The sequence below is a fragment of the Bos taurus genome, chromosome 15, assembly GCF_002263795.3.
Source record: "Bos taurus isolate L1 Dominette 01449 registration number 42190680 breed Hereford chromosome 15, ARS-UCD2.0, whole genome shotgun sequence".
Classification (NCBI taxonomy): Eukaryota; Metazoa; Chordata; class Mammalia; order Artiodactyla; family Bovidae; genus Bos; species Bos taurus.
The window spans coordinates 30,891,960-30,919,180 of NC_037342.1; the positions used below are offsets into that span (position 1 = coordinate 30,891,960).

General features: G+C 45.2%; 2 protein-coding genes across 8 annotated transcripts in view; both read left to right on the top strand.

Annotated features, from left to right (window-relative positions):
* POU2F3 (POU class 2 homeobox 3) overlaps positions 1 to 15,797 on the top strand; it is a 90,854-nt gene extending 75,057 nt beyond the window's left edge. Inside the window, exons 9-13 of one of the 2 annotated variants that reach the window (XM_005215950.4) lie at positions 405 to 541; positions 2,790 to 2,951; positions 8,838 to 8,904; positions 10,433 to 10,568; positions 11,527 to 15,797. In XM_005215950.4, the coding sequence (XP_005216007.1) occupies positions 405 to 541; positions 2,790 to 2,951; positions 8,838 to 8,904; positions 10,433 to 10,568; positions 11,527 to 11,566 (542 nt within the window). In that variant the 3' untranslated portion in view covers positions 11,567 to 15,797. The remainder of the gene's footprint in view (positions 1 to 404; positions 542 to 2,789; positions 2,952 to 8,837; positions 8,905 to 10,432; positions 10,569 to 11,526) is intronic. The other variant, NM_001205830.1, reaches the window with a different exon arrangement.
* A 3,581-nt stretch (positions 15,798 to 19,378) lies between these two features.
* On the top strand, positions 19,379 to 26,695 carry TLCD5 (TLC domain containing 5). 6 transcript variants are annotated; one of them, XM_005215960.5, is made up of 4 exons: positions 19,379 to 19,467; positions 21,297 to 21,397; positions 21,512 to 21,711; positions 23,383 to 26,695. In XM_005215960.5, the coding sequence occupies exons 3-4, from the start codon at positions 21,513 to 21,515 to the stop codon at positions 23,919 to 23,921; spliced, it is 738 nt and encodes a 245-aa protein (XP_005216017.1). In that variant the 5' UTR covers positions 19,379 to 19,467; positions 21,297 to 21,397; position 21,512; the 3' UTR covers positions 23,922 to 26,695.
* Positions 26,696 to 27,221: the final 526 nt, after the last annotated feature.

Sequence of the window (27,221 nt, forward strand, 5' to 3'; positions counted from 1 at the left end):
CAAAGGAAGTGGCCTCACACCAGCCTCTGGCCTCCAAGGGCCATTGCTTTTAGCTCAAAACCCCAGTTCCCATTTCCCTCAGGATTCACATCCAGGCCTCCTTATAAAAGACAGACCTGTGAGTGCCACTGCCCTCACCCACTCACACCCACACATGCCGCTGATGTCTGGGTGTCCCTGAACCATGACCGCAAATGCTGGAGGCACCGAGGTGGGAGGCGTGGAGGACCTTTGCCCGGAGCAGCGAGGAGAAGCAGGATTCTCAGGCTGTTCATGCTCCCCTGCGAGGGGTGGGGCCGCGGACCTGCTGGGAGAGGGTCATGGGACCTCAAGTCCAGGGAGACAGAGCCTGTACCGGCTGCCTTCCCCTCTCTGAGCCTCCTCTCCTCTCCCGCTCCACACAGAATCCTCCCCGTCGGACCCCTCGATGAGCACCCCCAACTCTTACCCCGCCCTCAGTGAGGTGTTCGGGAGGAAGAGGAAGAAGCGGACCAGCATTGAGACCAACATCCGTCTGACTCTGGAGAAGAGATTTCAAGATGTGAGCAGATCTTTGGGGTGGGGGCAGGTGGGCTGACTTGCACAGGAGGGTGAGCATACACGCACACATCCTTGGGCACCACCCCCGAGCCCCCAACACCTGCCCTGGGAAAGGGTCAGAAACAGAGACCTGCTCCTTCTCCAGGTGCTTGAGTGACAGGCTGGGCTCCAGAAACTTCCTCCCCCACAGACCCTGCTGGCTCTGACCTCTATTTGGTACCCATGATCCCTTGAGCCGAGAGATTTAGACTGGGATCTAGAATCCTAGTGGAGAGGATTGTATCTGTATCCAGTTGAGATAAAGGAAGCAAAGCCAGGACATTGCGTATATATTCTTTATCTTCCTCACATTGCTTTGTATTTTTCAAATTATATACGTAAAATAAATACTCATTGTAAAGAATTTGGAAAATGCAGGGAAGTAGGAAAAAAAATTCACCACCAAATGTCATCTATGTATGTCCCTCTGTTTCTTTCTTTGGCATACACTTGCTTCTCTGCTGGCTCAGATGGTAAAGAATCTGCCTGCAATGCAGGAGACCTGGGTTCGATCCCTGGGTCGGGAAGATCCCCTGCAGAAGGAGATGGCAACCCACTCCAGTATTGTTGCCTGGAGAATCCCATGGACAGAGGAGCCTGACAGGCTACAGTCCAGGGAGTTGTAAAGAATCGGACATGACTGAGCAACTAACACTTTCACTTCACATACACTTAAATATTTGTGATCGTATTACATACACACATTGTTTGGGACTTGCAGCAAAAGTGTACTCTGGAGTCAATATGTGGAAGCTAATAATACCAGTTATGTGCCCCATGGGAGCCGGGGAAGAGACGAGGGATAAACATGTGTGGCCTAAAGAGCCTTTAATCAGGGTCCCTTAGGGACCGGCCTCCAGAGTTTCCATCCACACCGCTCAGGTCCCTCAAGGATGTACCCGTGGCCTAGTTCTGCCTCGCAGGCCCCAGGCCTCCAGGACTGCGGCCTCCCCAGCAGATTCCCCCATGCATGTGACTGAGGACTTGATGGCTGCATCCTGCTGGCAGGATGATAAGAGTTGGCTTTTCCTTTTGCTGAAGTTTCTCAGAGTAGCAAGAGTAAGGGAGGCTGTAGAAAGGAGAGAAAGGGGGCTAAGATCAAAGATTGAGTTGGGGGTGGAAGCGGTCAAAACAAAGGAGTGATGGATATATATATATATATATTTGAGTATGTATACAAATGTATGTGCTTCCCTGATGGCTCAGTGGGAAAGAATCCACCTGCCAATGCAGGAGATATAGAGATGTAGGTTCAGTCCCTGGGTTGGGAAGATCCCATGGAGAAGGAAATGGTAACCCACTGCAGTACTCTTACCTGGGAAATCCCATGGACAGAAGAGCCTGGCAGGCTACAGTCCATGGAGCCGCAGAGAGTCAGACACGACTTATCGACTCACACACACACATGCTTATCTCCTCTGAAGTCTTGATGAGTCCACGTGTTTTAACTAGCATTTCCTATTCTGAGGTAGGCAGGAAGAAACCAGCTGAGAGAAGTTTTCCTCAGATTATGAGGAAAGAGGGGAACATGGGTTCTGGGGATTCAGCCTGCCCCACCAAGCTCATCAGCTTCTTTATTCAGAACTTCTCCTGGATAAGAAGTGAGAGGAGAGCCTCCACCCTATGTCAGGCCCTGCACTTGGCAGTTGACACACATTTTCTCCTTCAGTCTCCACAATAATCCTATACAGTAATCATTATTACTCTCCTTTCATAGATGGTTCTGGAGAAGGCAGTGGCACCCCACTCCAGTACTCTTGCCTGGAAAATCCCATGGACGGAGGAGCCTGGTGGGCTGCAGTCCATGGGGTTGCTAGGAGTCGGACACAACTGAGCGACTCCACTTTCACTTTTCACTTTCATGCGTTGGAGAAGGAAATGGCAACCCACTCCAGTGTTCTTGCCTGGAGAATCCCAGGGACAGAGGAGCCTGGTGGACTACTGTCTATGGGGTCTCACAGAGTCGGACACGACTGAAGTGACTTAGCTTAGCTTTTCATAGATGGTAAGACTGAGGCTCAGAGAGGTTGGGAAAGTTTCCTGAGGCCACAGAGTAAGGGCTAAAACCACTATTCCATCTTAGGTCTGATTCTAAAGCTTTTGCTCCATCTATTGTTCTATCCTGCTTCCTGGAACATCTCTCCCCCACCTTTGATTCTTGGTCCTGTTCCCTTCTCCTCCTGATGGCTCTGTCCCTTTGGTTTCTGTAGAACCCCAAACCCAGCTCTGAGGAGATCTCCATGATTGCAGAGCAGTTGTCCATGGAGAAGGAGGTGGTGAGGGTCTGGTTCTGCAACCGACGACAAAAGGAGAAGCGAATCAACTGCCCTGTGGCCACACCCATCAAATCACCCATGTACAGTTCCCGGCTGGTGAGTGGCCAGGAGCCAAACTGCCTGCCAAGCACTGGGGGAGATGAAGCCTGGAGGCCAAGAATCTTCCCCATCCTAAGGAAGATGGGGTGGGGGAGTATGGAGTAAATAAATAAGCAAAGAGATACTACATATCAAATATATATAATATAAAGTAAAGAAGAATAAGGAGATAGAATGTGATGGTAAGGAGCTGGTGTTTCAGTAGAGGGGTGAGAGAAGGCCTCTCTGATAAAGTGAGATTTTATCAGGGATCTAAGTATTGAAGGGGAATGAAATATAAATATCTGGAGGAAAGAGTTGTTCCAGGTAGTGGGACCAGAAAATGAGAAGAGCTGGCATGTTTGAAGAACAGCACGGAAGCCAGTGTCACCAGGGCAGAGCAAGGAAGGTGGTGAGGAGCGGGAGGTGAAGTCAGAGAGGTAACAGGAACCCACTCACTAAGGAAAGGTCTTAGAGGCCATCAAAAGGACCCTGGCCTTCATCTTAAGTGAAATAAGATACCACTAGAGAGCTGCCACGGGCTGCCATTTGGAGATTAATCTGTGTGGAAGCAGGATACCACCTGAGAAAGTTACAACAATCAAGCTTCGAGGGGTGGAAGCTTGGGCTAGGGTGGAGGGCATGGTGGGGGGAGACGTGGTTGGACTCTAAATGGATTTCCACCATGAAGCCAACAACATGTGCTGTTAGCTCAGACAGGAAGTACGAAAAACGAGGCCAAGATGACCTCAACGGTTCTGACCTGAGCAACACATTGGCAGGTGTTGCCATTTTTTGAGATTATAAAGACTGTAGAGGAACAGGTTTGAAGGGTGGGGAGGTGAGCAGAGACTTTAGAGCTGGTTATATTAGACTTAACATCCTAGGCATCCAAGAGAAAGTGTCAAGTAGATGGTTATATCTAGGAATCTAGAATGCAAGGTGAGAAGTCAGGGCTGGGAGTGATTTGAAGTTCAGGCAGACTGGGAGGCCTGGAGGGTAGAAAATATCTTCTCCATCCCTGGGATTGGTGAAGGTTGAAGATTAAGGGAGGTGGGGATAATGGTGTTGTCCCCATGTTTCTAGCACTCAAGGGTGGCTGAAATCCAGCCTCGTCCTGGCATATTTCATAAACGCATACTATTGTTTATTCTTTCACCAAACATTGATCAACCATCTACTATGTATTGTTCTTTGTACCAAGTGCTGGGGATACACAAATAAATAATATTTGTCCCCTGTCCCGGAGGACCTCACTGCCTAGCAGAGGAGACAGACAAATAATCAAATGGCAGACAACACGATGGCTCCTCTCAGAGAATTTAGGAGTAGCAGCTAACAAAGCCTCAGGAGGTGGTGGTTAGGGAAGGCTTCCCCAAGGAGATAATTAATGCCTGAGCTGAGTCTAAAAAGACAAGAAGGAGTGAAGAGGCAAGTAAGTGTGTAGCGGGTAGAGTTCCCAGAGGAGAAAGTAGAAGAACCATGGGGCAGTGGTGGGAAGCAGGGTGAAGAGGGCACGGAACAACAGGTGGTTCCATGGGGAGGACTGTTGACAGATAAGACTGCATAGATCAGCAAGGGCCAGATGGAAGGGATTGTGGGCAGGGGTAAGGGAGGTGAAGGCTTGGGGAATTGCTGACGGATTTGAAGCAGGGCACTGGCATGATCAAATTTGCTTTTTAGAACCATCACTCTGACTGCAGTCATAGAGGGTGGCTTGAGAGGCACCAGGCTTGGTTTCAGAGATGAGTTAGATGTGACCGCAGTTATCCAGTAAAGATAGGATGAGGGCCGAAGCAAAGCCATTTGGTTAGATGAGGGGCATGGGAGAGATTCAGGAGATAATTAGAAGGTAGAATTATTAGGTCTTGGTTAATAGCTTGAAAACTGGGTGGGGGCAGGGAGAACCATAAAGGGAAGAGAGTACTCTGGGATGCCTCTCTGCATTCAGGCCAGACTGACTGGGTAGAAGCTGGTGCCGATGATGGAACAATTATACGTAGGGGAGGAGCTGGCTTAGGAGTAGGAAAAAATTATTTCAGTTCCTTTTGTTTTTTTTTCATCTGGCTGTGCTGAGTCTTAGTTGCTGCATGTGGAATCTAGTTCCCTAACCAGAGATCAAACCTGGGGCCCCTTGCATTGGGAGCACAGAGTCTTAGCCACCGGATCTCCAAAGAAGTCCCATTTTAGTTCTTTACACCATTATGATATACAGTAAGGCCTATGGGTCACCCAAGTAGGAAAGTCCCCGGGCACTTGGAATAATGGGTCTGGAGTTCAGAAGGAAAAGCCAGGATAGAGAAGTGAGCTGGGGAGTCATAAGCACACAGGTGGTGGTTGGCATCCTGGGTCAGGAGGGTCTCACCTGTTTAATTTGTACAGAAGAAGCAAAGAAGAAAATTGAAATCCCAACCCTGGGAAACACCAGCATTTGAGGGCTGGGCAAAGGAAGAGGACCAAGGGGAGAAAATAAGAAGGTGGAGCCAGAAAAGGCAAGAAATTGCAATGAAGTGGGTGAAGCAGCTGTAAGGAGCCCTGAAGGATTGCCGTGGGAACACCGATGAAAGACCCCCAAATCAGGATGGGATGCAGGAGGGCTGACTCCCTAATTTGTTTGGAGAACAGGTTGGGAATTCATAAAAAGAACAGCATAGCAGAAGGAATAGTCTGTGAGAGGCATTGAATTCTAAAACAACATGATGCATCTGGGGAACCACAAGCTTTTTGTTCTGGCTGGAGCTAAGGGTTTAGGCCTAAGACAGGAGGTTGATGAGAGCTGGATCATGGTGGGCCATGGATGCTAAATTACCCTCGAAGCTATGAGGAGCCATTGACAATTTGAAGTTGGAGACAATATGATGTTCATTGACCATTCATTTCTTAAATATTTATTGAGCACACACTATTTGGCCCTGAGATGTGGCAGTGCACAGGATCGTTATTGGTGATCTCTGCTTAGAGTCTAGCAAGGAAAACAGACATTAAACAGAATGCAATTTGTGATGAAGCCTCCAGAGAAGGCGTGTGGGTATTTGAGGGACCAAACCTAGTCCAGGTATCAGGGACTTCTCTTTGGAATGATGGCCAAGTTGATGGCAGAAGAAAGAGTAGACTCGAATGGGGTAAAGGTCTGAGTTAGAGGTGGGGAAGGGGAGCAGGATGGCGGGGCAGAGGGAGTGTTGGGAAGAACATTCTCTGCAGATGAAACAGTGTGGGCAAAGGCCCTGAGGCTGGGGTGGGCAGGGAGAGGAAGCACAGAAGGTTGGAATGGAACACAGGGAGGGAGACTGTGTGAATGAGGAGGCTGGAGCAGTAGGCGGGCTAGATCCTGTAGGGCACTGTAGGCCACGTGAAGGAAACCGAACCATGCCATGAGAGATTTGGAATCCTTAAAGATGGGGCTTTGTCTAGAATAGTTGGGAGGTAGCTATCACCTCAGTTCAAACCGAGCTGGGGACACCAATGTGGAGAAAAGAAGTGGGAGGCATGGAAGAGCCATAAAGGAGCATCATGCATTCTCATCGTGCATTGGATACTGAGCACCTGCCAAGTTCTGGGTGCTGCAGCAGACACTGAGGATCCAGCAGGGGACCACACAAGCATCACACTCCCCTCATGAAGTCTCCAGCCTAGTCAGGGAGAAAGATGTTAAATAAATAGTCACATTAATACTTGCAGTCAATGCTAAAGGAAAACAACCCTGAATATTCATTGGAAGGACTGATGCTGAAGTTCCAATAATTTGACCAGGTGATGCAAAGAGCAGACTTATTGGAAAAGACCCTGATGCTGGGAAAGGTTGAAGGCAGGAGGAGAATCGGGTAGCTGAGGATGAGATGGTTGGATGGCATCACTGACTCAATGGACATGAATCTGAGCAAACTCTAGGAGATAGTGAAGGACAGAGGAGCCTGGCACGCTGCAGTCCATGTGGTCGCAAAGAGTCGGACTCAACTGAGTGACTAAACAGGAACAACAATACTTGTGGCGTCCTGAAGGAAGAGGGTAGAGAAAATGCTCTAATTCGGTCTTCTCCTTGGGTCTCACTGGAACATTGTCCTTGGGACTGGGACATAGTTTCTTCTACTTCTGGTGTGAAATAATCTCCAAGATATACTGTTAAGCAAAAAAAAAAAAAAGAAGAAGAAGAAGAAGAAAGAAAGCAAAAAAGGCAAAATTATTCAGAGCAGTGTGGGCAGAATGCTACTATTTATAAAAAAACTTAAAGGGAGAGCCATATCTCTGCTTGCACATGTACAGCCTGTCTCCAGATAGAAGAGAAGAAGCTGGTTGCAGTGACTAAATAATTATTTATTTAAAAACAACAACAAATGGCTTGGGGTGTGGCAGCAAGGGGTGGGTGGAGGAAAAGAGGGAGGGAGATTATTGATAGCATCTCTCACCACGCTGCCCCACACCTGTCTCCACCCTTCGTGGGCCCCCAGCCTACTAAAGAGGCTCCTTGTGAAAGGGTAGGTCAATGAAAGCAGCAGAACCATTGCTGATTGATTAGGAAACGAGTACATGCTGAATCCTGTCGGCATGGGATGTTCCAAACTAGGGGAGGGCAGGGGTGGCCAGTCGAAGCTCCCTGAGCAGAACCTCCCTACGAGGTCCTGGGTGGAGGCTGATCCGAGTGTCCCAGGACAGCATGAGAAGATGAAGGGGGAGGAAAAGTATGCCGAGTTCAGCTCCAGTGAAGAGATAAACAGCAGCTCAAGACATACAAGAGTTGACAGCTTCTGCAGGAAGGCAGGGAACTAACATTTAACAAGCCAGGTACTCTTTGCCAGGCATTGAGTTAGAAGCTTAATGGACATTATCTCATTAAACTTAATTAAAAGAAAATATGAGGGAGGTGTTACTGTTGTTTTACGGATGAGAAAACCAAATCTCAGCAGGGTTAAGTAACGTGCCCCAGCTACACAGACAGTGGTGGAGCCAGGCCTCACTCCCAGATCTGTTGGGCCCCTGTGTCTATTTAGGATGGTAATACTGAGGGTAGGGATTCCTGGACTGTGTGGGAAGGTTAAGCTACAGTACCTTAGGTCCCTTCCCAGCCCAGCGTTGATGATGCTGTGAGGTCTCCAGGGCGAGATGCAAAGCTTCAGAGACCTCACACAGTTCGTCTCCTCCAGGGACCTCTGGAGAGTGGATGGTCCACTCATGCATCAAGATGCTAAGCCTGTGTCAGGATGGTTAGGGCTGAGCTCTTCTGCCCAAGCAAGTGCAGGGGTCTTAAAAATAAAACACAAGCATTTCCATTATTCTTTTTTTAATGTTTATTTATTGGGCTGCATTAGATCTTAGTTCCAGCATGCAGGGTCTTCATTGATCATGTGGGATCTTTGAGGCAGTGTGAGGGCTCAGTAGGCGCAGCATGTGGGCTTAGCTGCCCCATGGCATATCAGTTCCCCAACCAGGGATCAAACCTGCATCCTCTGCAATGGAAGGTGGATTCTTAACCACTGGACCCCCAGGGAAGTCCCCACAGGGGTCTTTTAAGAAGGAAGAAGAAGGGACTGGAAATAAAGCAGCCATCCCGCAGTGTCGGCCACAACAGCATCCTGGAGGCATGCTCCTCTCCTCACCAGAGCATCTGAGCAAGGCCTCTTTGGTCTGGCAGTGCCCAGGCAGCCTTGCCAGGGGTCACACTGCAGAGAGGCCCTGGCCTGGGGTCCGCAGGGAGTGGTAGGAGCAGGGCAGAGCTGGAGCTGGGTGGTGTACATGGTCCAGAGCCTTTCCTGTGACACAGAGCACAGGGCATTGGTTTGGGATTAGGAAACCATCCAGGAAGTGGAGCCCTAATCTCTGTGGAGTCTACGGCCTAGCACCCTGGGAGAAGCTACAGAAGATGGACACGGAAATGGAAGAGAATGTTTACAAGCTTCTCTCACCTTTCAGGTGTCTCCCTCTGGATCTCTGGGCCCCCTCTCTGTCCCTCCAGTCCACAGCACCATGCCTGGAACAGGTGAGCTCTAAAAATAAGGTCTACTAGCATTCTTTTTGGAGAAGGCAATGGCAACCCACTCCAGTACTCTTGCCTGGAAAATCCTATGGACGGAGGAGCCTGGTAGGCTGCAGTCCATGGGGTCATGAAGAGTCAGACACTTACTGTGTGACTTCACTTTCACTCATTGGAGAAGGAAATGGCAACCCACTCCAGTGTTCTTGCCTGGAGAATCCCAGGGACAGCGGAGCCTAGTGGGCTGCCATCTGTGGGGTCACACAGAGTCGGACACGACTGAAGCAACTTAGCAGCAGCAGCGGCAGCAGCAGCATTCTTTTAGATAATGGGATAACAGAACTGCAAGATATTGACCTAAGTCAGTTCAGTTCAGTTGCTCAATCATGTACGACTCTTTGCAACCCCATGGACTGCAGCACGCCAGGCTTCCCTGTCCATCACCAACTCCCGAAGCTTACTCAAACTCATGTCATTCGAGTCGGTGATGCCATCCATCTCATCCTCAGCATTCCCAAAATGTGTTTCAGAAGATGTTAACATTTTTTCTAGGAGGAAAAGTCTTCCATGATCAAGTAAGTTTGGGGAATGCTGAGTAGGTAAAGTTTGAGTAAGTGTTTTTGTTTTAATTGCTGCACTTCTCGGCCCACTTTATGTACAAATGCCTTATACATAAAAATGAGCTGAACAGAAGGCAGGGTTTTCTAAACCAATTTTCTACAGAACTCTATTTTTCAAAAAGTATTTCAAAGAATTAGATAGGGTGACCATATGTCTGGATTTGCCCAGGACAGCCCCAGTATCTGATGATCCCCTGTGATGATGTCATTATCAATACCAATGCCTTCGACCCTTCAAAGCATCTTAGCTTGGAGGATGAAATCTATGTCACCTTATCCACGGAATGCTGTTTGGGAAACCCAAATACAGGAGTTCAGTTTTATCCAGATTTGCCATATTACAGAGGTCACAAAGAGGTTTCAGGGAAGTGAAGCAAGTTGCCACAGGCCACAGAGCTCTTTAGTGGATGGCTGGGACTCCTCCCGTGCTCTTTCTGGAAGACCACGTACCATGTGGAGATGGGAACCCCAGAGAGGCTGGCCATCTTGACCTGTGCTCTCAGCTTCTCTTTTCCTCCCCGAGCATTCTTCCTTCTCTCCTCCTCGCTTCCCTCCCGAAGCTCTGGTTCTCTTTCTCATCCCGCCCCTGGGTCCCAGGCTGGATATACCCAGCCCAGGGTGTGCCCTTGGAATGGGATGGTTTTGGCATCCATCCTTCCTGTGTTTTGCAAGTCTTGGACTTGTGGAACCAGCCATGCCACTCTCAGGGCCTGGGCTAAGGAGAAGTGTGTACGATGAGGGCCCCCTGGGGCTGGGTGTTGATGCTACCATGATAGGAGGTGGGCAGATGGGTGGAGGCGGGAGTGGAGTAGGGAGAAGGTGAGACCCCTTGGGGGATACGTGCCTGAAGGTCACGAGGTCCCTGGAGCCAGCCTCATTAATTCCCCCTTGTTTCTGCCTCTCCTCGTGCTCAGTAACGTCATCCTGTTCCCCTGGGAACAACAGCAGGCCATCTTCTCCAGGCTCAGGACTCCAGGCCAGCAGCCCCACTGCATCTCAGAATAACTCCAAAGTGGCCGTGAACTCCTCCTCCAGTTTTAACTCTTCAGGGTAAGGTGGAGAGAAGAGCACCAAGACACCTCTGCCAGGGCCAAGGGACATGTGAGAAGCTGCGTCTGAGGGTCAACACCTTGGGGAAGAAGGCTTGTCACAGGGGAGGCAGGGAGAGGGCGGGGTGGTGAGCCAGACTGGACTCTATCCCTTGGGAGTGGGATTTAAAAGAGAAGCCTCAGCCAGTGCTGGCAAGGAGCTGATGTCAACAGAGCCAAAATTTCCATCCTCTCTGGGAGGGTGGAAATTTCCAAACACTCCTGTCGGAAAGGGACAGGTCCTTCCCTGGGCTTCGGAGAACTCCCTTTCACGCCAGTTCCAGCTGCAGTGGGGGTGTTCTGCCCCGAGCCTGAGCTTCCCTGTGTAGCTGACGCCCTGGGAAAGGGGAAGGGTGCTCCATCCTAACCTTGTGCTCCCACCCAGGATGCAGTGACAGAAGCAGCCTCCAGAGCCTTGATGCAAAGATTCTCCTCTAAAAAGTGTTCCCAGAGTGGATGCCTCAAGAGGTTTCTTCCCCAGTTCAGAACAAAACAAGAGATTTGCAAGTCAGGCAATTAAAGACCTGAGCTTGTTTGAAGAAATGAACCTGTTTGTCCAAACCCAAACTGTTTGGCAAGGCAGCCAGCTCTTAAGGGCCAACTGTTGCATACCCCCAAAGCTAGGAGCTCCTAAACCTCCCCCACCAAAAAGAAGAGAGGAAAACATATAACGGACATTTAAAAAAAAATTGTTCTGAGATATAATTCACATTCCATAAAATTTACCAATTTAAAGTGTACAAGTCAGTATTTTTTAGTATATTCACAGGATGCTGCAATTGTCACCATATCTGATTCTAGAACACTTTCAGCACCCCTAGAAAAAAACCCTATATGTATCTGCTAGTGCTCACTGCTTATTCCTGTCTTTCCTCATGGTTAGAAGCTGTCTGATTGACTCGTTCCTTCCTCCCCTCTAGATCCTGGTATCGATGGAGTCATCCCACCTACCTCCACTGAGACCAAAAAGTTTCTCCTCTGCCACCTGGCCCTGTATTCCCCACCAGAAGGAAGGGAATCATGCCATCTCTGTATGGACAGATTACTTTCAGGAGAGAGAGCGGAAGAGGATGAACCCAAACTCTTGTCTTCTTCGGACCAAGGGCCTCCAGAGATCCAAACTGTGATTGAACCGTGTGCTGACTCCTAGCGCTCTTGAAATGCACATCCCTCCTAGGAGTTGGTCATTTCTACCTTCCTTGCCTGCACCCTTCTCTAAATATTTCAGACAGTTTCCCTGCTGCAGTGGCCTTTGAAAAAGGACTTCTTCTTATTCTCCAGCTCGTCTCCAGTTCATTCTGGGCACAGCCATTCACCTAGTGCCAGACTACCAGAGGGGAGAGAACGGGTTTTGACTCTGAACTTAGCCACAGTCCAAGAACTGATTCTAGAATCTGTGAAAAGATTTGAATCTGATGTCTCTACCAAAGCTTGGATGTTTTTTCTGTTCAGCAAACTTTTCATTTCCCCCCACTTTCTCTTTAGCCTCGTCCCCTTTTCTAGAACCAAATCCATTCATAATCGTATTCTCCAAATTCCCTCCTCTTTACTCAGTCCCCTGGCACATTTCTCTGCCCACAGGTGCTCTTCTGTCTGCTTCGTCTGCCCCAGAGTTCAGGAACACCTGTTTCTTCTCTCCTTCCCTGTGTTTCTCCTTCTCTCCTTCTCTGCCCTGTCTCCTGTTGCAGAAGGAGGAACACGAAAGCACACACACAACAATTATGCTGGCAACATAACTGTATATAACCCTTTCCTTTTTTTGCATTATGTTCTTCTCTCCTTAATGTGGAATTTTCCAGAGAAATGTTTAACTCAGGTGTGAATTTTGAAAATGTCTCTGTAATATATTATCTTCTTTAACAAAAAAGAAAGAAAGAAAAAAAAATACCAAAGTGTGAACTACTGTGCTAGCTTCCACAGGAGTTCCCACATGGGCTGGGAATCCTTGTTGATTTTTGCAGGAACGTTCTTTCTCCAGTCTCTTTCTTTGTGGGCCAGTGTGTAGACTGTAACATGAAGCCATTGTAGAAATGGTCACTTTTTATTTTTTTTAAGATTGCATAGCCAAGAAAATGTTGAGATTCAAAGGAATCCCTCTGTTCCTAAATAAATTTGTATAATGATATATACAGTATTCCACTACTGGTAAGAAGCTACTACTGCTAAGTCGCTTCAGTCATGTCCGACTCTGTGCTACCCCATAGACGGCAGCCCACCAGGCTCCTCTGTCCCTGGGATTCTCCAGGCAAGAACACTGGAGTGGATTACCATTTCCTTCCCCAATGCACGCATGCATGCTAAGTCACTTCAGTCGTGTCCGACTCTGTGCGACCCTATGGACAGCAGCCCACCAGGCTCCTCTGTCCATGGGATTCTCTAGGCAAGAATACTGGAGTGTGTTGCCATTTCCTTCTCCAATTGGTAAGAAGAGGTTTAGGTTATTCTGTGTCTTTTGTTGTGGGGGAATGTGAATGCATATAATGAAAAGGATGGATAAAGTGTTTCAAATTGGTGGATCAAGTTTATTACTCCCCCAGCCAATGCTGAAGATGACATACGTTAATACAGGGCTCTGGAGAGTTCAGAGATTCTACTCTTTTTGACTGAACAACCTTGAGGAAAGTGTAGGTAAGAGATTGGCTTCCTCATTTTGTAAGTGGGAGAATGGTAAACGTGTAAGGTCAAGTTGTTTGCAGACTTATGAGGTGAAGTCTGGGGTTTATAGCTCATATCTCAGAAATCCTAAAGGTCATGAAAGTGATAGATATGTGAGACAAGGGATGATTCAAAAGTCAAGTATTTGGCTTTTGAATGCACTGTGACTTTTGAAGAGGCAGTTGAGAGGCAAGTTGTGGTCTTTCTTGGGTTAATAAAAATTTAAATAGTTACCATTTTTGAGGCAAACATTGAGCTGTAGGAAAAGGAGACCCTTCAAAAATGTAATGACTGAAGGGAAGAAACTAAAACTAGCATTCAAAGTTTGTTACAAATAGTATATCCCAAGGGGAAATCTATATCCAAATAACCACAAATTAACTGGGGTTTTTTTTTTGGATGGGGCTTATATTAAAAGTAATATCTCATGTGGTGATGTGGGAGAAAGCCTATTGGTAGTGGTTACTTTGTCAAGAAAAGATCTAGTTGAAAGGAGCTAGATATGCACCAAAGAGACAAGAGGAGCCTGCAGCAATAATTTAATTGTATAAAGAAACTACTCTGCCACCCATAGACCCATGTGTACATACACACGTGTGTGTGCACTGTTCTTTGTACACTTGTGGGTGCCAGAGTAGACACTTTCCTGCAGCAGTATTGGCTACTTTGATACCTTGTTCAGGTGAGTGCTGCAAGTTGATGTCCTGCACTGTCCATGAGTCTGGTGTTCACTCATTTGACTCTTTAACAAATATTTTATTTTTTCAGAGCAGTTTTAGGTTTACAGCAAAATTAAGAGGAAGCTACAGAGATTTCTTGTACACCTCTTGCCCCCATATATTCATAGCTCTCCCCATGATCAACATCATTCACGAGAAAGTAATTTTTTTTTTTTTACCAAGAATGAATCTACACCGACACATCACAATCACCCAAAGTCCAGCATTAAACATTTGTTAGCTTACCTTGGAGTTCTCTCTAGATGTCGTACCTTCTCTAGGTTTGGAGAAAAGTACAATGATGCGTATCCATCATTATAATCACACAGAGTATTTTTCACTGCCCTAACAACCCTCTGTGCTCTACCTATTCATCTCTCCCTGCCACACCCTTACAGCCTTATTTCTGTCGCAATAGTTTTGCCTTTTCCGGAATGTCACATGATTGGAATCATAGTATATAGCCTTTCCAGATAGGTTTATTTCAATTAGTAATGTGCATTTAAGTTTCCTTCATGTCTTTTCATGAGCTTGCTAGCTAGTTTCTTTTTAATGCTGAATAATATTCTAATGTCTGGATGTACCACAGTTTATTTATTCGTTTACCTACCGAAGGACATCTTGGTTGCTCCCAAATTTTGGCAATTATGAATAAAGCTGCTATAAATATCTGTGAACAGGTTTCTGTGTAGTCATAAATTTTCAGTTCATTTAGGCAAATACCAAGGAGTGTGATTGCCAGATTGTGAGAACATTTAGTTTTGTAAGAAACCACCAAACCGTCTTCCCAAGTGGCTGTACCACTTAGCATTCTCACCAGCAATGTAATTAGAGTTCCTGTTGCTCTGCATCCTTGCTAGCCTTTGTTGTCAGTGTTTGGGATTATGGTCATTTTAATAGGAATACAGTGGTATCTCATTGTTGTTTTAATTTGCATATCCCTGATGGTATGATGTGGAACAACTTTTCACACACTTATTTATCATCTGTGTATCTTCTCTGGTGAGATGTCTATTAAGATATTTGGCCCATTTTTAAATCAATTTGTCTGTTTTTTTACTGTTGAGTTTTAACAGTTCTTTGTATACTTTGGATAACAGTCCTTTATCAGATGTGTCTTTTGCAAATATTTTCTCCCAGTCTGTGATTTCTCTTCTCATTCTCTTGATATTGTCTTTTGCAGAACAGAAATCTTTCTTTTTAGTGAAGTCCAGCTTGTTAAGTATTTCTTTCATGGTCTGTCTCTGGTGTTGGATCTAAAAAGGCAATACCATACCCAGCATCATCTAGGGTTCGTCCTATGTTATCTTCTAAAAGCGGTTCCCAACCTTTTCGGCACCAGGAACCAGTTTCATGGAAGACAGTTTTTCCACGGACCAGCGGGGAGCACATGGTATGATTACCATCATGGTGTATCGGGATGATTCAAGCACGTTCTATTTATTGCACAGCTTACTTCTATCATCAGTATTACATCAGCTCCTCCTCAGATCATCAGGCATTAGACCCTGGACATCGAGGACCTCTGTTCCAGGAGCTTTATAGCTTTGTGTTTTACATTTAGGTCTGTGATCATTTGAGTTAACTTTTGTGATGGTGTAAGGTCTGAGTCTAGGTTCATTTTTTCACATGTGGATGTACAGTTGTCCCAGCTCCATCTGTTGAAGACACTATCATTATCCTATTGTATTGCCTTTGCTCCTCTGTTAAAAATCAGTTGACTATATTTATGGGGGTCTATTTCTGGGCTATTTGACCATGGTTTTTATAAAAGAAATAAACAGAATTGTAGCCTACCTGCTCAGCCTCCAGTAGCTTCCATTAACTGTTGCTTTGGAATGTTGCTGAACAGACTCAAACCTAAAAGGGGGTACCAATTCACTTTTCATGTCTGTAAGATCCTGTAAAACTCATCATTCCAGTCAAGTTAAACTGAAGCCTGGTTAGCTTCTTCAGCATCTAATTAGGCACAAGAGAATCAAAGGGCAACAACCAGTCATTGTCTAGGAGGAAAGAAAGGGAAAAAGAATTGTTGCTGCTGCTTTTTGAATTTTCAAACTTTGATCTTTAGTAGACTCAAGACTGATGGGCTCAGCTGTGGGCTCCTAATACTAAGAGCTTTTGGTCCAACTGAGGGGTGAGAGGATGAGTTTAGTTGCAGACTCAAATTAAGAATCCTGTCCTGAAGCTCAACCCAATGTTCTGTGACAACCTCGAGTGGTGGGAAGGGGAGGGAGATGGGAGGGAGTTCAGGAGGGAGGGGATATATGTCTCTGAGTCGTGTTGATGTGTGGCAGAGGCTAACACAATATTGAAGAGCAACTGTCCTCCAATAATTGTATTTTGTTCTATACCTCTCAATATTGTACAATTATAATCTTTGATAATTAAATAATAATAATAATAGTTAAGCTAAAAAAAAAGAGAAGAATCCTGTCCTGGGCCCCCAGACTGCTGGCTGAGTGCCCCTTCCCACTGTGTACTCCGCTTCCCCTGGCCACATTCATGGACTGTGTTTGCTGACTCTTCTGTTTTCCTGATAGACTGTGGGGCGCTCCTTGTAGCTGTCTGTCTTTTTCTCTGTATCCTCTTGACTAGTACTGTGACAAGGACACAATAGGCAATTCAGGTTTTCAAAACCCGAATTCTTTCTTTTAACCTCTAAACAACTTCTAATAGGAGCTGTGAATAAAGAACGCATAGTACCATCTTGGAGGAGACTCTAGGGGAGTGGAGGCAGCCTACCTTTGTGGTTAAGAGTATGACCTCCAATGCCATATTGCCTGGGTTCATTACCCAAATCTGCCTCCTACTAATCACATCACTTTGGGCAATTTCCTTCAGTGCTCTGTGACTCAGTTTTTCACCTGCAAAAATGGGGATAACAACAATATCCATCTCCAAGAGTTGTGAGAATTAATGACTTAATATGTATATATATATGTAAAGTGCCTGGAACAATGCTTGATTAATAAGTGTTATCTGTTATTGTGATTATTATGATTATGATTGTTATAGTTAGTAAAATAAATTGGTGGAGAGCTTCCTGTTCCCTGAACAGGCCAGAACTTTCCTAGGGAACACCACAGTTGACAAGCCTGTGATTTGGTGGAACACAAATCACCAAATTTGTGGCCAAAGATACATGAATTAATAAAATTTAATCCCAGGTAATGGAGTTTGAGCCTGGAATCTCAGCCACCCCAGGATAAAGGTCCGATATAGGCTCAACTGGAAGAACTAGCACTTTCCCTTATGCCCTCAGCCATTAGACTCCTGAAGCCTTTAATTCATATTCTGTTTTTTCCTGGGAAATGGTGGCAGCAAGAAGGTAATTCCAGGTTCAGATACTAGAAGAACTGTAACAAAAACAAATGGGGAAAAGTTGAGATATGCATACCATCTATTCATTCAGTGAAATGGATCTCTCCTTGTTTTCTTTCTTCAAGCTATTATTGTTACTTATCTGGTCCATTCCAATCCACTTGTGACAGGTTGTCTTCTCCAATTCATTTTATATTGATTTTCATTGAGTAGCAGTGATTCCGAACTTTGCTTACACAGATAATGGAATTATCTGGGAAACTTAAAAAAAATTGACACACACCGATTCTGATTTACTTTGCCTGGGATGTGGCCCAGGGAAATGGGACTTTTAAAAACTCCTCAAGTGAGTCTGTTGTATTGTCATGGTTGAGATCCACTGCCTGAATGTGCATACAGATCACTGGGGACTTTGTTAAAAATGCAGATTTGATTCAGTAGATCCAGGGTTAGGGTCTGAGAATTTGTGTTTTTAACAAACTCTCAGGTAATGCAGATTGGAGTGGCAAGGACTTGAGAACATGATAAAGTTATTCCCTTGCCAAAAATCATCATAGGTTTCCTGTTATCTGCATAATATAATGCCTCAGCCTGGCATCCGAGGCTAGCATCAATAATGAAAGGTTCTCTAACATCAGTTCCTCCCAAATATGACTAATCATCTGAATGATCTATGAGCAGGTTTTAATAGACATAGATTCCTGAACCTCACGCTAAGCCTATTAAAGCACAACCTTCAAGGTGCAGCCTGAACAAAGGGTGTTTTGAAAACACTTCCCAAGTGATCTAGAGGGGCATTCAGATTTAGGAGTGCCAGTATGCTTCCAATATACATTTGCAGGCTCGCTTCCCATTCATTCAGGCAGCAATCATTTATTGCGCCTGCCTTTGTACCAGGTAGAGGTACCAACAAAGATGAAAAGAGTGTGATCCTGATTCTTAAGGGGCCAGCAAAACAAATCACCCAGACTACTTACTATTCCCCAAACATGGCCTAAAGCCTCACCCTTCTGCTCAAGGTCTTCTCTTCTCAAGAATATCTGGGCCCCTCAGCATCCTATCATTGCCTGTCTTGATCAACCAACCCAGATGCCCTCTTTTTAAAAATTAATGAATGAATTTGGCTGCACTGGGTCTTAGTTGTAACACTCAGGATCTTTAGTTGTGGCATGTGGGATCTAGTTCCCTGACCAAGGAATGAACCAAGGCTGCCTGCATTGAGAGCATGGAGTCTTAACCACTGGACCAATAGGGAAGCCCCTTAGATGCCCTCTTTACCCCATTTGCATCTCCAAACTTTCATTTAGCTATCTCTTCAAACTCACTTTCATTGGTATCAAAACAGATTCAGAGAGGAGAGAGGATTAACCCAAAGTGAGGTAACAACAACAATAATTAACATTTATATAACAACTTCCATGTGCCAGCCATTCTGTAAGCACTTTACACATGTCAAGTGTGTAAAATTCTTGCAATAACCCAATAAGACAGCTATTATTATTACTATCCCCATTCTGTGGATGAGAAAACAGAGGCACAGAAAAGTTAAGCAACTTGTTCAAAGATACACAGTCAGTAACCAAGCCGGATTTACTCTTAAAGCCTTATTCTCTACTGCCAAGGTAGTGAGAGGGCTGACCTGAGAAGGAACAGATAACATTGGTTTTCAGGCCTGAGCACTTTCCTGGAAATTAGTTATTTGTGTGCCTGTTTAACTTAAACGCAAAAGTGAAATCCCCCCAGAGCCTAGTAGGGGTGTAAGCACTTAGTAGGTGCTCTCCAATTGGTTATGGGATGGGCCGTCACATCGTGGGGGCAGGAGATGGATAAGTGTTCAAACATAGACAACAAACAAGTAAGCAAAAACAACAGTCTGCAGGTCTCACGTCACTATTAGGTCATCATCACCCCTCACACCCCCGCCCCTTGCCTCCTCGTGACGAAGAGGGGATCCTCCCGCCCGCTTTCTGAACAGTCCCGGGTCCAGCTCTGGCTGTGCGCTCCGTCCTCCCAGCCAGCAGGTGCCCCCAGACCCCCGGCTCCTCCTCTGCCGCCGACAGAGCCTGGTCCTCCCTCCCTCTTTCCGCTGCTTCCTGCTCCCGGGGATCCCGGTCCTGAGCTCTGGGGCCGAGGCGCCCGAGGCTTTCCGGGGCGCTGGACCAGGTAACTGCGCGGCGCGAACCGCCCGGCTCCGGCGGCCGGCTTGGGCTCCGGACGTGGATGTCCTGGCCTGCCCGGCCCGCTGAGCGGGGCGAGGGTGGGAGAAGGAAGCCGGCAGATGGCCTGGCCTGGCCTCTGAGGGGAGAGGGCCTCCTTCTGCCTCTGGGTGCCGACGGGATACCGGCATAACGGTCCGGCTCAGGTGCGCCGCCGCCGGGCGTGGCCGCAGCGTAGGGTAGGCAGGTCCAGGAGAGAGGCGCTCGCGCTGCCTGCCAGGCGCCGAGGTTGCCGCTGGCTCCAGCCACGCCTGCTCCGAGGCCCAGAGCCAGGTGGGCCCGCCCAGCGCTCCTCCTCCCGAATCTGGCCCTGGACAGGGAGGAGCGAGGACTGGAGCCTTGGAATTCTGAGCGGAAACGGCCATCGGCCATCTAAATACCCTGCCATCCTTTACCCCAAGAGTGAAAAGCCCAAACGCGGAGACGGAGTGACATTCTCAAGGTCACAGCGTTGTATCTGCCATTTACGAATGTCTATTCTTTTATTTGTTTGTAAATGGGCTACTGTTCGCTCTGTTCTGCCAGGGAATTAGGATTCAGGGAAGAAGACTCTAAAAATACTAATCGGCATAACCAAAAGAGCTGATCCGTATTACTCTGGCTGGTGACCCTGGCCTTTAAAAGGAAGTGAGAGAGGACGGTTCTTTTCACTCTGGATCCTTTGTACTTCTGGCTCTTGCTCAGAAAATTGGCCTGGAAGTTTTATGAAATTCTCTCAGAACTCCTTGTCAGAACTGGGCTGGATTATAGAGTTTTATCGGTCATTTCCCCCTCTACTTTCTCTCTCTTTTTTAACTGAAGCTCCAGAGGTGAAAGTGATTGGTCCACACACTCATAGCTATTTAGGGGCAGAAATAGAATTGGAACTCAGGTCAGTGATTGACACCTGCTGTTTTCTTGAGTAGAAATCTGGTTTCAGATGAAAGCTGTACTGCACTTGACCTTCATAAAGCCCTCTTGGGATAGCATTCTTGGGAGTGGCTTGTGTACTGATGTGTGCTGGTCCACAGATACTATTTCACTTGTCAGAATAAAGTTAAGCAGTGAGTGTAGCCATGCAGAAAATTCCTGCTGAGATGAGACAGATATCTGAAATGTATTTTTTAACTTTTTTATTTGTACTTTCAGTAGAGGGGCTAATGAATATTAATAAGGACATCTTGGTTATTTTCAGATTTTTGTCCTGTCTGACTCTATTGACTCCATTATTTTCATTCTTGTCCTGGTATATTTATCACTAGTAAGAATGTCAAAGTGTAGCTTTCTGACTGTGTTTCATTTTTAACTAATTTCCTTAAAGATATTTTTATATATTAACAAAAACTCCCCACTTGTACCTCAAAATCCTGCTTCCCTCTTGGCCAGTTTTTGAGTTAATTACAAAACTGAATAGAACTAGCTTCTTTTTTTTCTTCCAAAATATCTAGGTCTTTGTTTAGTTCTATCTTCAGGTTTACCTCATTTTGATTTTGACTGGTAAACCCATAATTCAAACCCAAACTTCAGTTGAGTTTAGTATCAGTTTAAAACCACATTAAACTCTCATGTGTCATGACTTCTAGCAGAGACCACAAGTGGTGGAGGTGTTTTTCCATGAGAGCTTCTTATTGGGATTTTTGAAATATGAACACATCTAATACGTGTATTATATTACTTGTGTCTCGTAGTCCAAGGTCAGTCATCACTGGGAGATTATTGGCATTTACTCATCATTACAACATGTTATGTTAGACTGTCTGCTAACTCAGAATGCAGTTCTTGCTTTTCGGTTTACAGTTTTGACCAGTGATCTCTAATGAACACGCAATCAGAATTACAGCCACACTTCAGTGGAAGATTCTTGGCAATGTAGATAAGGAAAAAGTATTTCTGTGAAGGTAATATTTTTGTACTGTCTTACAGTAGAAATGAAGACATATACTCAATACGACCCAATGCTGTTTTCTTAGGGTGCGTTCTTTGTTTTTCTGGTTTTGGTCTTTTCGTCATAGGATGGCCTTAGCTCTGTGTCTGCAGGCACTGTGCAGCCTGGGGGGCTGGCTTTCGCTCTACGTTTCTTTCTGTCGCCTGAATAAGCACCGAAGCTATGAGTGGAACTGCCGGCTGGTTACGTTCACCCATGGAATCCTCTCCATAGGTCTCTCAGCTTATATTGGCTTCATTGACGGCCCTTGGCCTTTTACCCACCCAGGTATGTGGGAGACGTTAGAGAATTTTCCCTTAGGAATTTATGATTTGGAGGTAGTCTTGGAAGGATGGGAGTTTCCCACAGAATTTGTATAATACTGAAGAATATTGAAGAATAATTACTATTATAATGTGCTTTGGGAGTCTTAGTTCATCTTCTTGTTAATTCCGATATTGTATGCATCACCTTTTGTTCTGCTTTTCATAACTCTATTTTTAAAACAATTTTAATTGCTTTTTACAATTTAATTGATCAAAATGTATAAATTATAAAAGCAATGTCAACATTTTCTACCACCACCCCCAGACAGACAGACAGACAATGGACTGTATAATACATACTTTTTGGTAACCTGCAACTTTTACTTGATTGTATATTCAAAGGACATCATCTTTCCATGTCTATGTATATAGATCTTCCTTATCCTTTTCAGTTATTATATAATATTGTGTTGTATGCATTTGCTATCCTTTATTTAACCAATGCCTCATTATTTGGGGTAGCTGAATTAATTTTTAAGCTGCCAGATGTGTTCCTAAATGTTCCTTAGAATACAAAACCTGTCTCCCCTTGAATTAGTTTGCTGGGGTTTATTACAGTCTAGGTAGCTTAAATGACAAAGATTGATTTTCTCGCAATTCTGGAGGCTAGAAGTCCAAGATCAAGTTGGTGCATTTGATTTCTTCTAAGGCTTCCCCTCCTTTGTGTGCAGATAGCTGCCTTCTTGCTGTCTTCACATGGTCTTTTGTGCCTAGTGTCCTCGTTTTACAAGAACACCACCCTAATGACTCTATTTTAATTACCTCTTCAAAGGTCCTATCTCCAAATATAGTCATATTTTGAGGTACTGGGGTTCAGCCCTTCAACATATGAATTTTGTGAGGACATAGTTTAATCTGTAAGTTCCCTAGAATATGATTTTTTTTTAATTCCTTAGATTCTTTTTCTAATTTCTTTATAGTCCCATATTGAGTTTCTGAATTTCCTCCTCAAACTATCAAACTGATAGGAAGCAATGCTTAAGCTTCATGTTTTACATGCACCCTATGTCCTTGCACCCTATGTTCCTGCATATGGGAACATACAGAGTCCACTTTCAAAACAAGTTAGGGCCACCAGTGTCCAATAATCTAACCCATTAAGCTAAGAAATTAATCTGACATTTGGGACAGAGTAACATTTCCGTTATGGTTTATTATAGGATATTGAATATTGTCCCTTTGCTATATAGTAGGATCTTGTTTTTTGTCCATTCCATATATGATAGTTTGCATTTGCTAGTGGGATAGAATAACTGAATCTGGAAGCAGACTTTTAGCTGGTTAAAAAAAAAAAAGAAAGAAAGAGACTGTGTAGGATTTTAATTGAAAGAACAAAGTAACTCGATTTTATGCTGCTACACAGAGGACGCTGGATCATCACTGGTGTTCGAATCGCTCACTGAGATCTGATGCATCAGAACAGCATGTCCTGGGGGCTGTAACATTGCTTTGATAGAGACCAGAGTTTTAGGTTTTAGTCTTTTTTTTTTTTAGTTGTCTCTAAAAAGCATGTGCCTGCCATTGCTTTTGTTTTCAGTGATTCCAAAAGGTTTGAGAAAGAGCAACACAGGATCCCTGTGTAAGCCAGCACAATTCCTAGCCACTCAATATGCTTCTTCTTGGTTTATTTCAGGCTCACCCAATACACCTCTCCAAGTGCACGTTCTGTGTCTCACCTTGGGCTACTTCATCTTCGACTTGGGCTGGTGCATCTACTTCCGGTCTGAGGGGCCTCTGATGCTGGCTCACCACACACTGAGTATCTTGGGCATCATCGTGGCCCTGGTGCTTGGAGAGTCGGGCACAGAGGTCAATGCGGTCCTCTTCGGAAGCGAGATTACCAACCCCCTGCTACAGATACGCTGGTTTCTTCGTGAAACAGGCCATTACCATAGTTTCACCGGAGACGTGGTGGATTTCCTCTTTGTGGCCCTGTTCACTGGAGTGAGGATTGGTGTAGGAGCTTGCCTCCTCTTCTGTGAAATGGTCTCACCCACGCCCAAGTGGTTTGTGAAGGTCGGGGGAGTGGCGATGTATGTGGTGTCTTGGTGTTTCATGTTTAGCATCTGGCGCTTTGCATGGAGGAAAAGCATCAAGAAGTACCACACCTGGAGAAGCAGGTGGAGTGAGGAGCGGCAGCTCAGACTTAATGGACATCTCAAGACACACTAGCCAAGGCTTGCTCTGGACAATGGATTAGGTTAAGTCAGCCACGGGAACCAGGTTGGACATATGGCTGTTACAGAATCATACTTATTACAAACTTAGATCACAAAAAAAGGGCTAAATTTATTGATTGGTTTGAAAGCCAGTCTTGGAGCAGAACACATTCCAGTATTAAAACGCTAACTTCTGCAGCAGCACAGCTGTGGAAAGTGCGACTACCAGCAGTAGTTGCGAGTAAGTCAGAGCTGTGAGATGAGTGTGCTGCATTCCTTGTAGGTTGTGGTGACCTTGGCTCTTCTGTCCCTGGGAGGCTTGATGACCAGACAGCTTAGAAAGGAACTCAAAAAACATTAGTGCAATTTCTTCCTTATTCCTTTGAATAAACAAATGCTTATTCCTGGTTTCTGTGTAGCAGCTTAAAGAAATGCACCCCATTTACTATCAAGTGAGGGACTTTCAGGAAGTAACTTGGATCAGGAAATTGAGAGCAGGATGGGGGGTGAAACCATGACAGTGGTGGGGGGCTACTTCCTGAGCCTCCCTATACCATATACTTGGTATATACCATATAGGACTCCCTGTGCTTGGGGGTCCCCAAGTACATACCTTTAGGCATGATGCTTCACTAGGAAGACTCACAGCACACAGCACTTTGTTGTACTTAGAGCTTTGATTTATTACAGTAACAGGATACAATGAAAACTCAGTGAAAGGAAAAGGCACCCGGAGCAGAGTACAGGGGAAACCAGCCCAAGCTTCCAGAGCCCTCTCCCAGTGGGATCATGCAGGATGTGCTAATTCCTCTAGCAGTGATCTGTTCAGAGTATGTATGACATGTCTAGAAGAAAGCTTGTTAGAGATTCGGTATCCAAGGTTTCAGTTGGGGGCTGGTGCCATAGGCAGTCTCTCCATGGCGTGCAAAAGTCAGCCTTTTCCTGACTCCCAGAAGGAAAAGAGGTTTTCATCATGAACCACATTGTTTGTGCAGTTTAGAGTCAGTGACCCAGTCTCATCAGTTCAGGTGGGAACCTTCCTGACGAAATCTAAGTCCCCGGATGCTGGCCAAGGGCCAACCTTGCAGACAGCCCTTTCCAGGCCTGCTCTATTAACTCTTTTCTGCACCAAAACCATAGAGCTAGAGCTTCGGATGAGAGATGAATGAGGTGTGGGCAGATTTACCGAGTCCTGTTGTACGAGTTCTGCCCTACCAGGAAAACTATGCCAGTTCTCAGGGCTTTCGTGCATTAATCTCCTAGGCATGAGAGGCTGTGACTGAATTCCGTAGGGATTTACCATGTAGATTCCACTGGGCTTGAGATGCCAGTTCAGGTTTCAGCTCTGCTATACATACTACAAACCAGAACCAAAGACCAAATGTCCTGGCCTCAGGGTGATGAGGCTGGTTTTTTTTTTTTTTTTTTCCATTTCAGATACATTCCCTGTTCATCTTGTTACTACTTTTTCTCTCAAAAAGGTGCCACTCTCTCTGGACAGTATATTATGAAAAAGCCAATGTCAGGAGGAAAAAAATATTTCTTAATCAATAGTCTCTCATCTTACCTAGGCAAAGCAAGAACACAAGTGTAGTAAAAGGGCTTAGGAAGTGAGAATTCTTAGGTTCTTTGAACTAATTTGGCTACTCACCTGCCAGATCCTTTGGGCAGGTCACTTGTTTACTCTTTACCTCTGTTTGAACCCTACTGTCAATAAACAAAATACTCCATTGCATATTTCATAGAGACATTAGGTGGCTTTTCATTAATGAAGGTCTTTAATGTAGGGCTTTTATGGGAAAAAAGGAAAGTTTTATTTATTTGTTCATTCGTTTTTTATTTATTCAGTCAATTGTGTTGTTGAGACCACGTAGTGGCGACCACGTAGCTCAGCTGATGAGCAAGAGTCTGGGGCTGTTGAAGTCAGGGCTGGAGGTCGGTAGGAAGTGTCAGCCCATTCGATGGTCACTCGTAATCCTAGCCTAATGAGTGGTTTTTGAAAATGGACATCATTGTCCAGGCATGAGTGGTTGGAACCGCATGAAGTCATCATTGCTCTGGGAAAAGACAGCTTTAAAGGCATGTTAACTATGGGTCTTTTAAAATGACTGTCATTTGGTTAAGGAGATTTGCTGGACATGAGAATAATCTGACAGTAGCATCCCCAGCTCCTTTTTTTCTATGACCCATATCCCTGAAATGCTGGTTAGCTTCTTTCCAATAAGATTGCGGTCAAAGTAGGATGCTAGGGAATGCTGATTTTAGCAAAAGCCTAGTTAGAAAAGCGTGGCTTGGCACCAAAAAAAAAAAAGGGGTGGGGGGAAGCCATCTCTTGAAATTTTGGCACAGTGCAACCTGTCCCATACCAGACAAATGAATAGACTTAATCTGGTACCAATTCTTTTCTCCTCATGCCTCAGAAGTGAAGGGATTGTAGACCTTGCTCTTTTAGGGGAATGTACTTAGATTTCTTGAATTTCAAGAAACCTAACTAATGATAAGGGAAGGAGAATCCCTCATTTCAGCTTTTTCTTGATGTTGTAGCTGATAACTCTGAAGGCAACTTGCTGAGACAAAACTGTGAAATGAAGGTGACTCAGCAGTTAAGATGCTGAGTTTGTCCATGACAGGTACTGTAGGGCTAATTAACATGTGGTATGGTCAGACACATGAAGTACTCTTTTGCATTCAGATTACTATGTAATAATTATTAACACTGCTCAAGAAGAATTTATATTTCAATAAGATTTATGCTAAATTTTATAAAAATAAACAACTTTTTATCAACCCAGGGTCTGCTTTATGTCTTTCTTGTGGTTCTGCCAAGAAGCTTAAAAAAAAAGGCTTTGGCTTGCAGAAAGGTTGAACCATATTTATACTTACCGGTAAAATACTTCTTAGCTGCTCTTATCCACCATTCTTAATAGTGTTTATTTTTTGAGGCAACAACCTACATACAGAAAGCAGTTTGCCAAAAGGAGGAGGAAGAACTTAATTTCTTATTTTGCCACCTGTTTTAGTTGTTGTTCAGTCACTCAGTCGTGTCTGACTCTTTGCAACCCCATGAACTGCAGCACGCCAGGCTTCCTTGTCCTTTACCATCTCCTGGAGCTTGTTCAAACTCATGTCCACTGAGTCTGTGATGCCATCCAACCATCTCGTCCTCTATTGTCCCCTTCTCCTCCTACCTTCAATCTTCAAAAGCATCAGCATCTTTTCCAGTGAGTCAGTTCTTCGAAGCAGGGGCCCAAAGTATCCGAGCTTCAGTTTCAGCATCAGTCCTTCCAATGAATATTCAGAATTGATTTCCTTT

Coding starts and splice junctions, on each gene's coding strand:
- TLCD5 (XM_005215960.5), top strand. CDS start 21,513: ATGGCCTTAGCTCTGTGTCTGCAGGCACTGTGCAGCCTGGGGGGCTGG. Junction 21,712..23,382: donor TTGGCCTTTTACCCACCCAG/GTATGTGGGAGA, acceptor GGTTTATTTCAG/GCTCACCCAATACACCTCTC.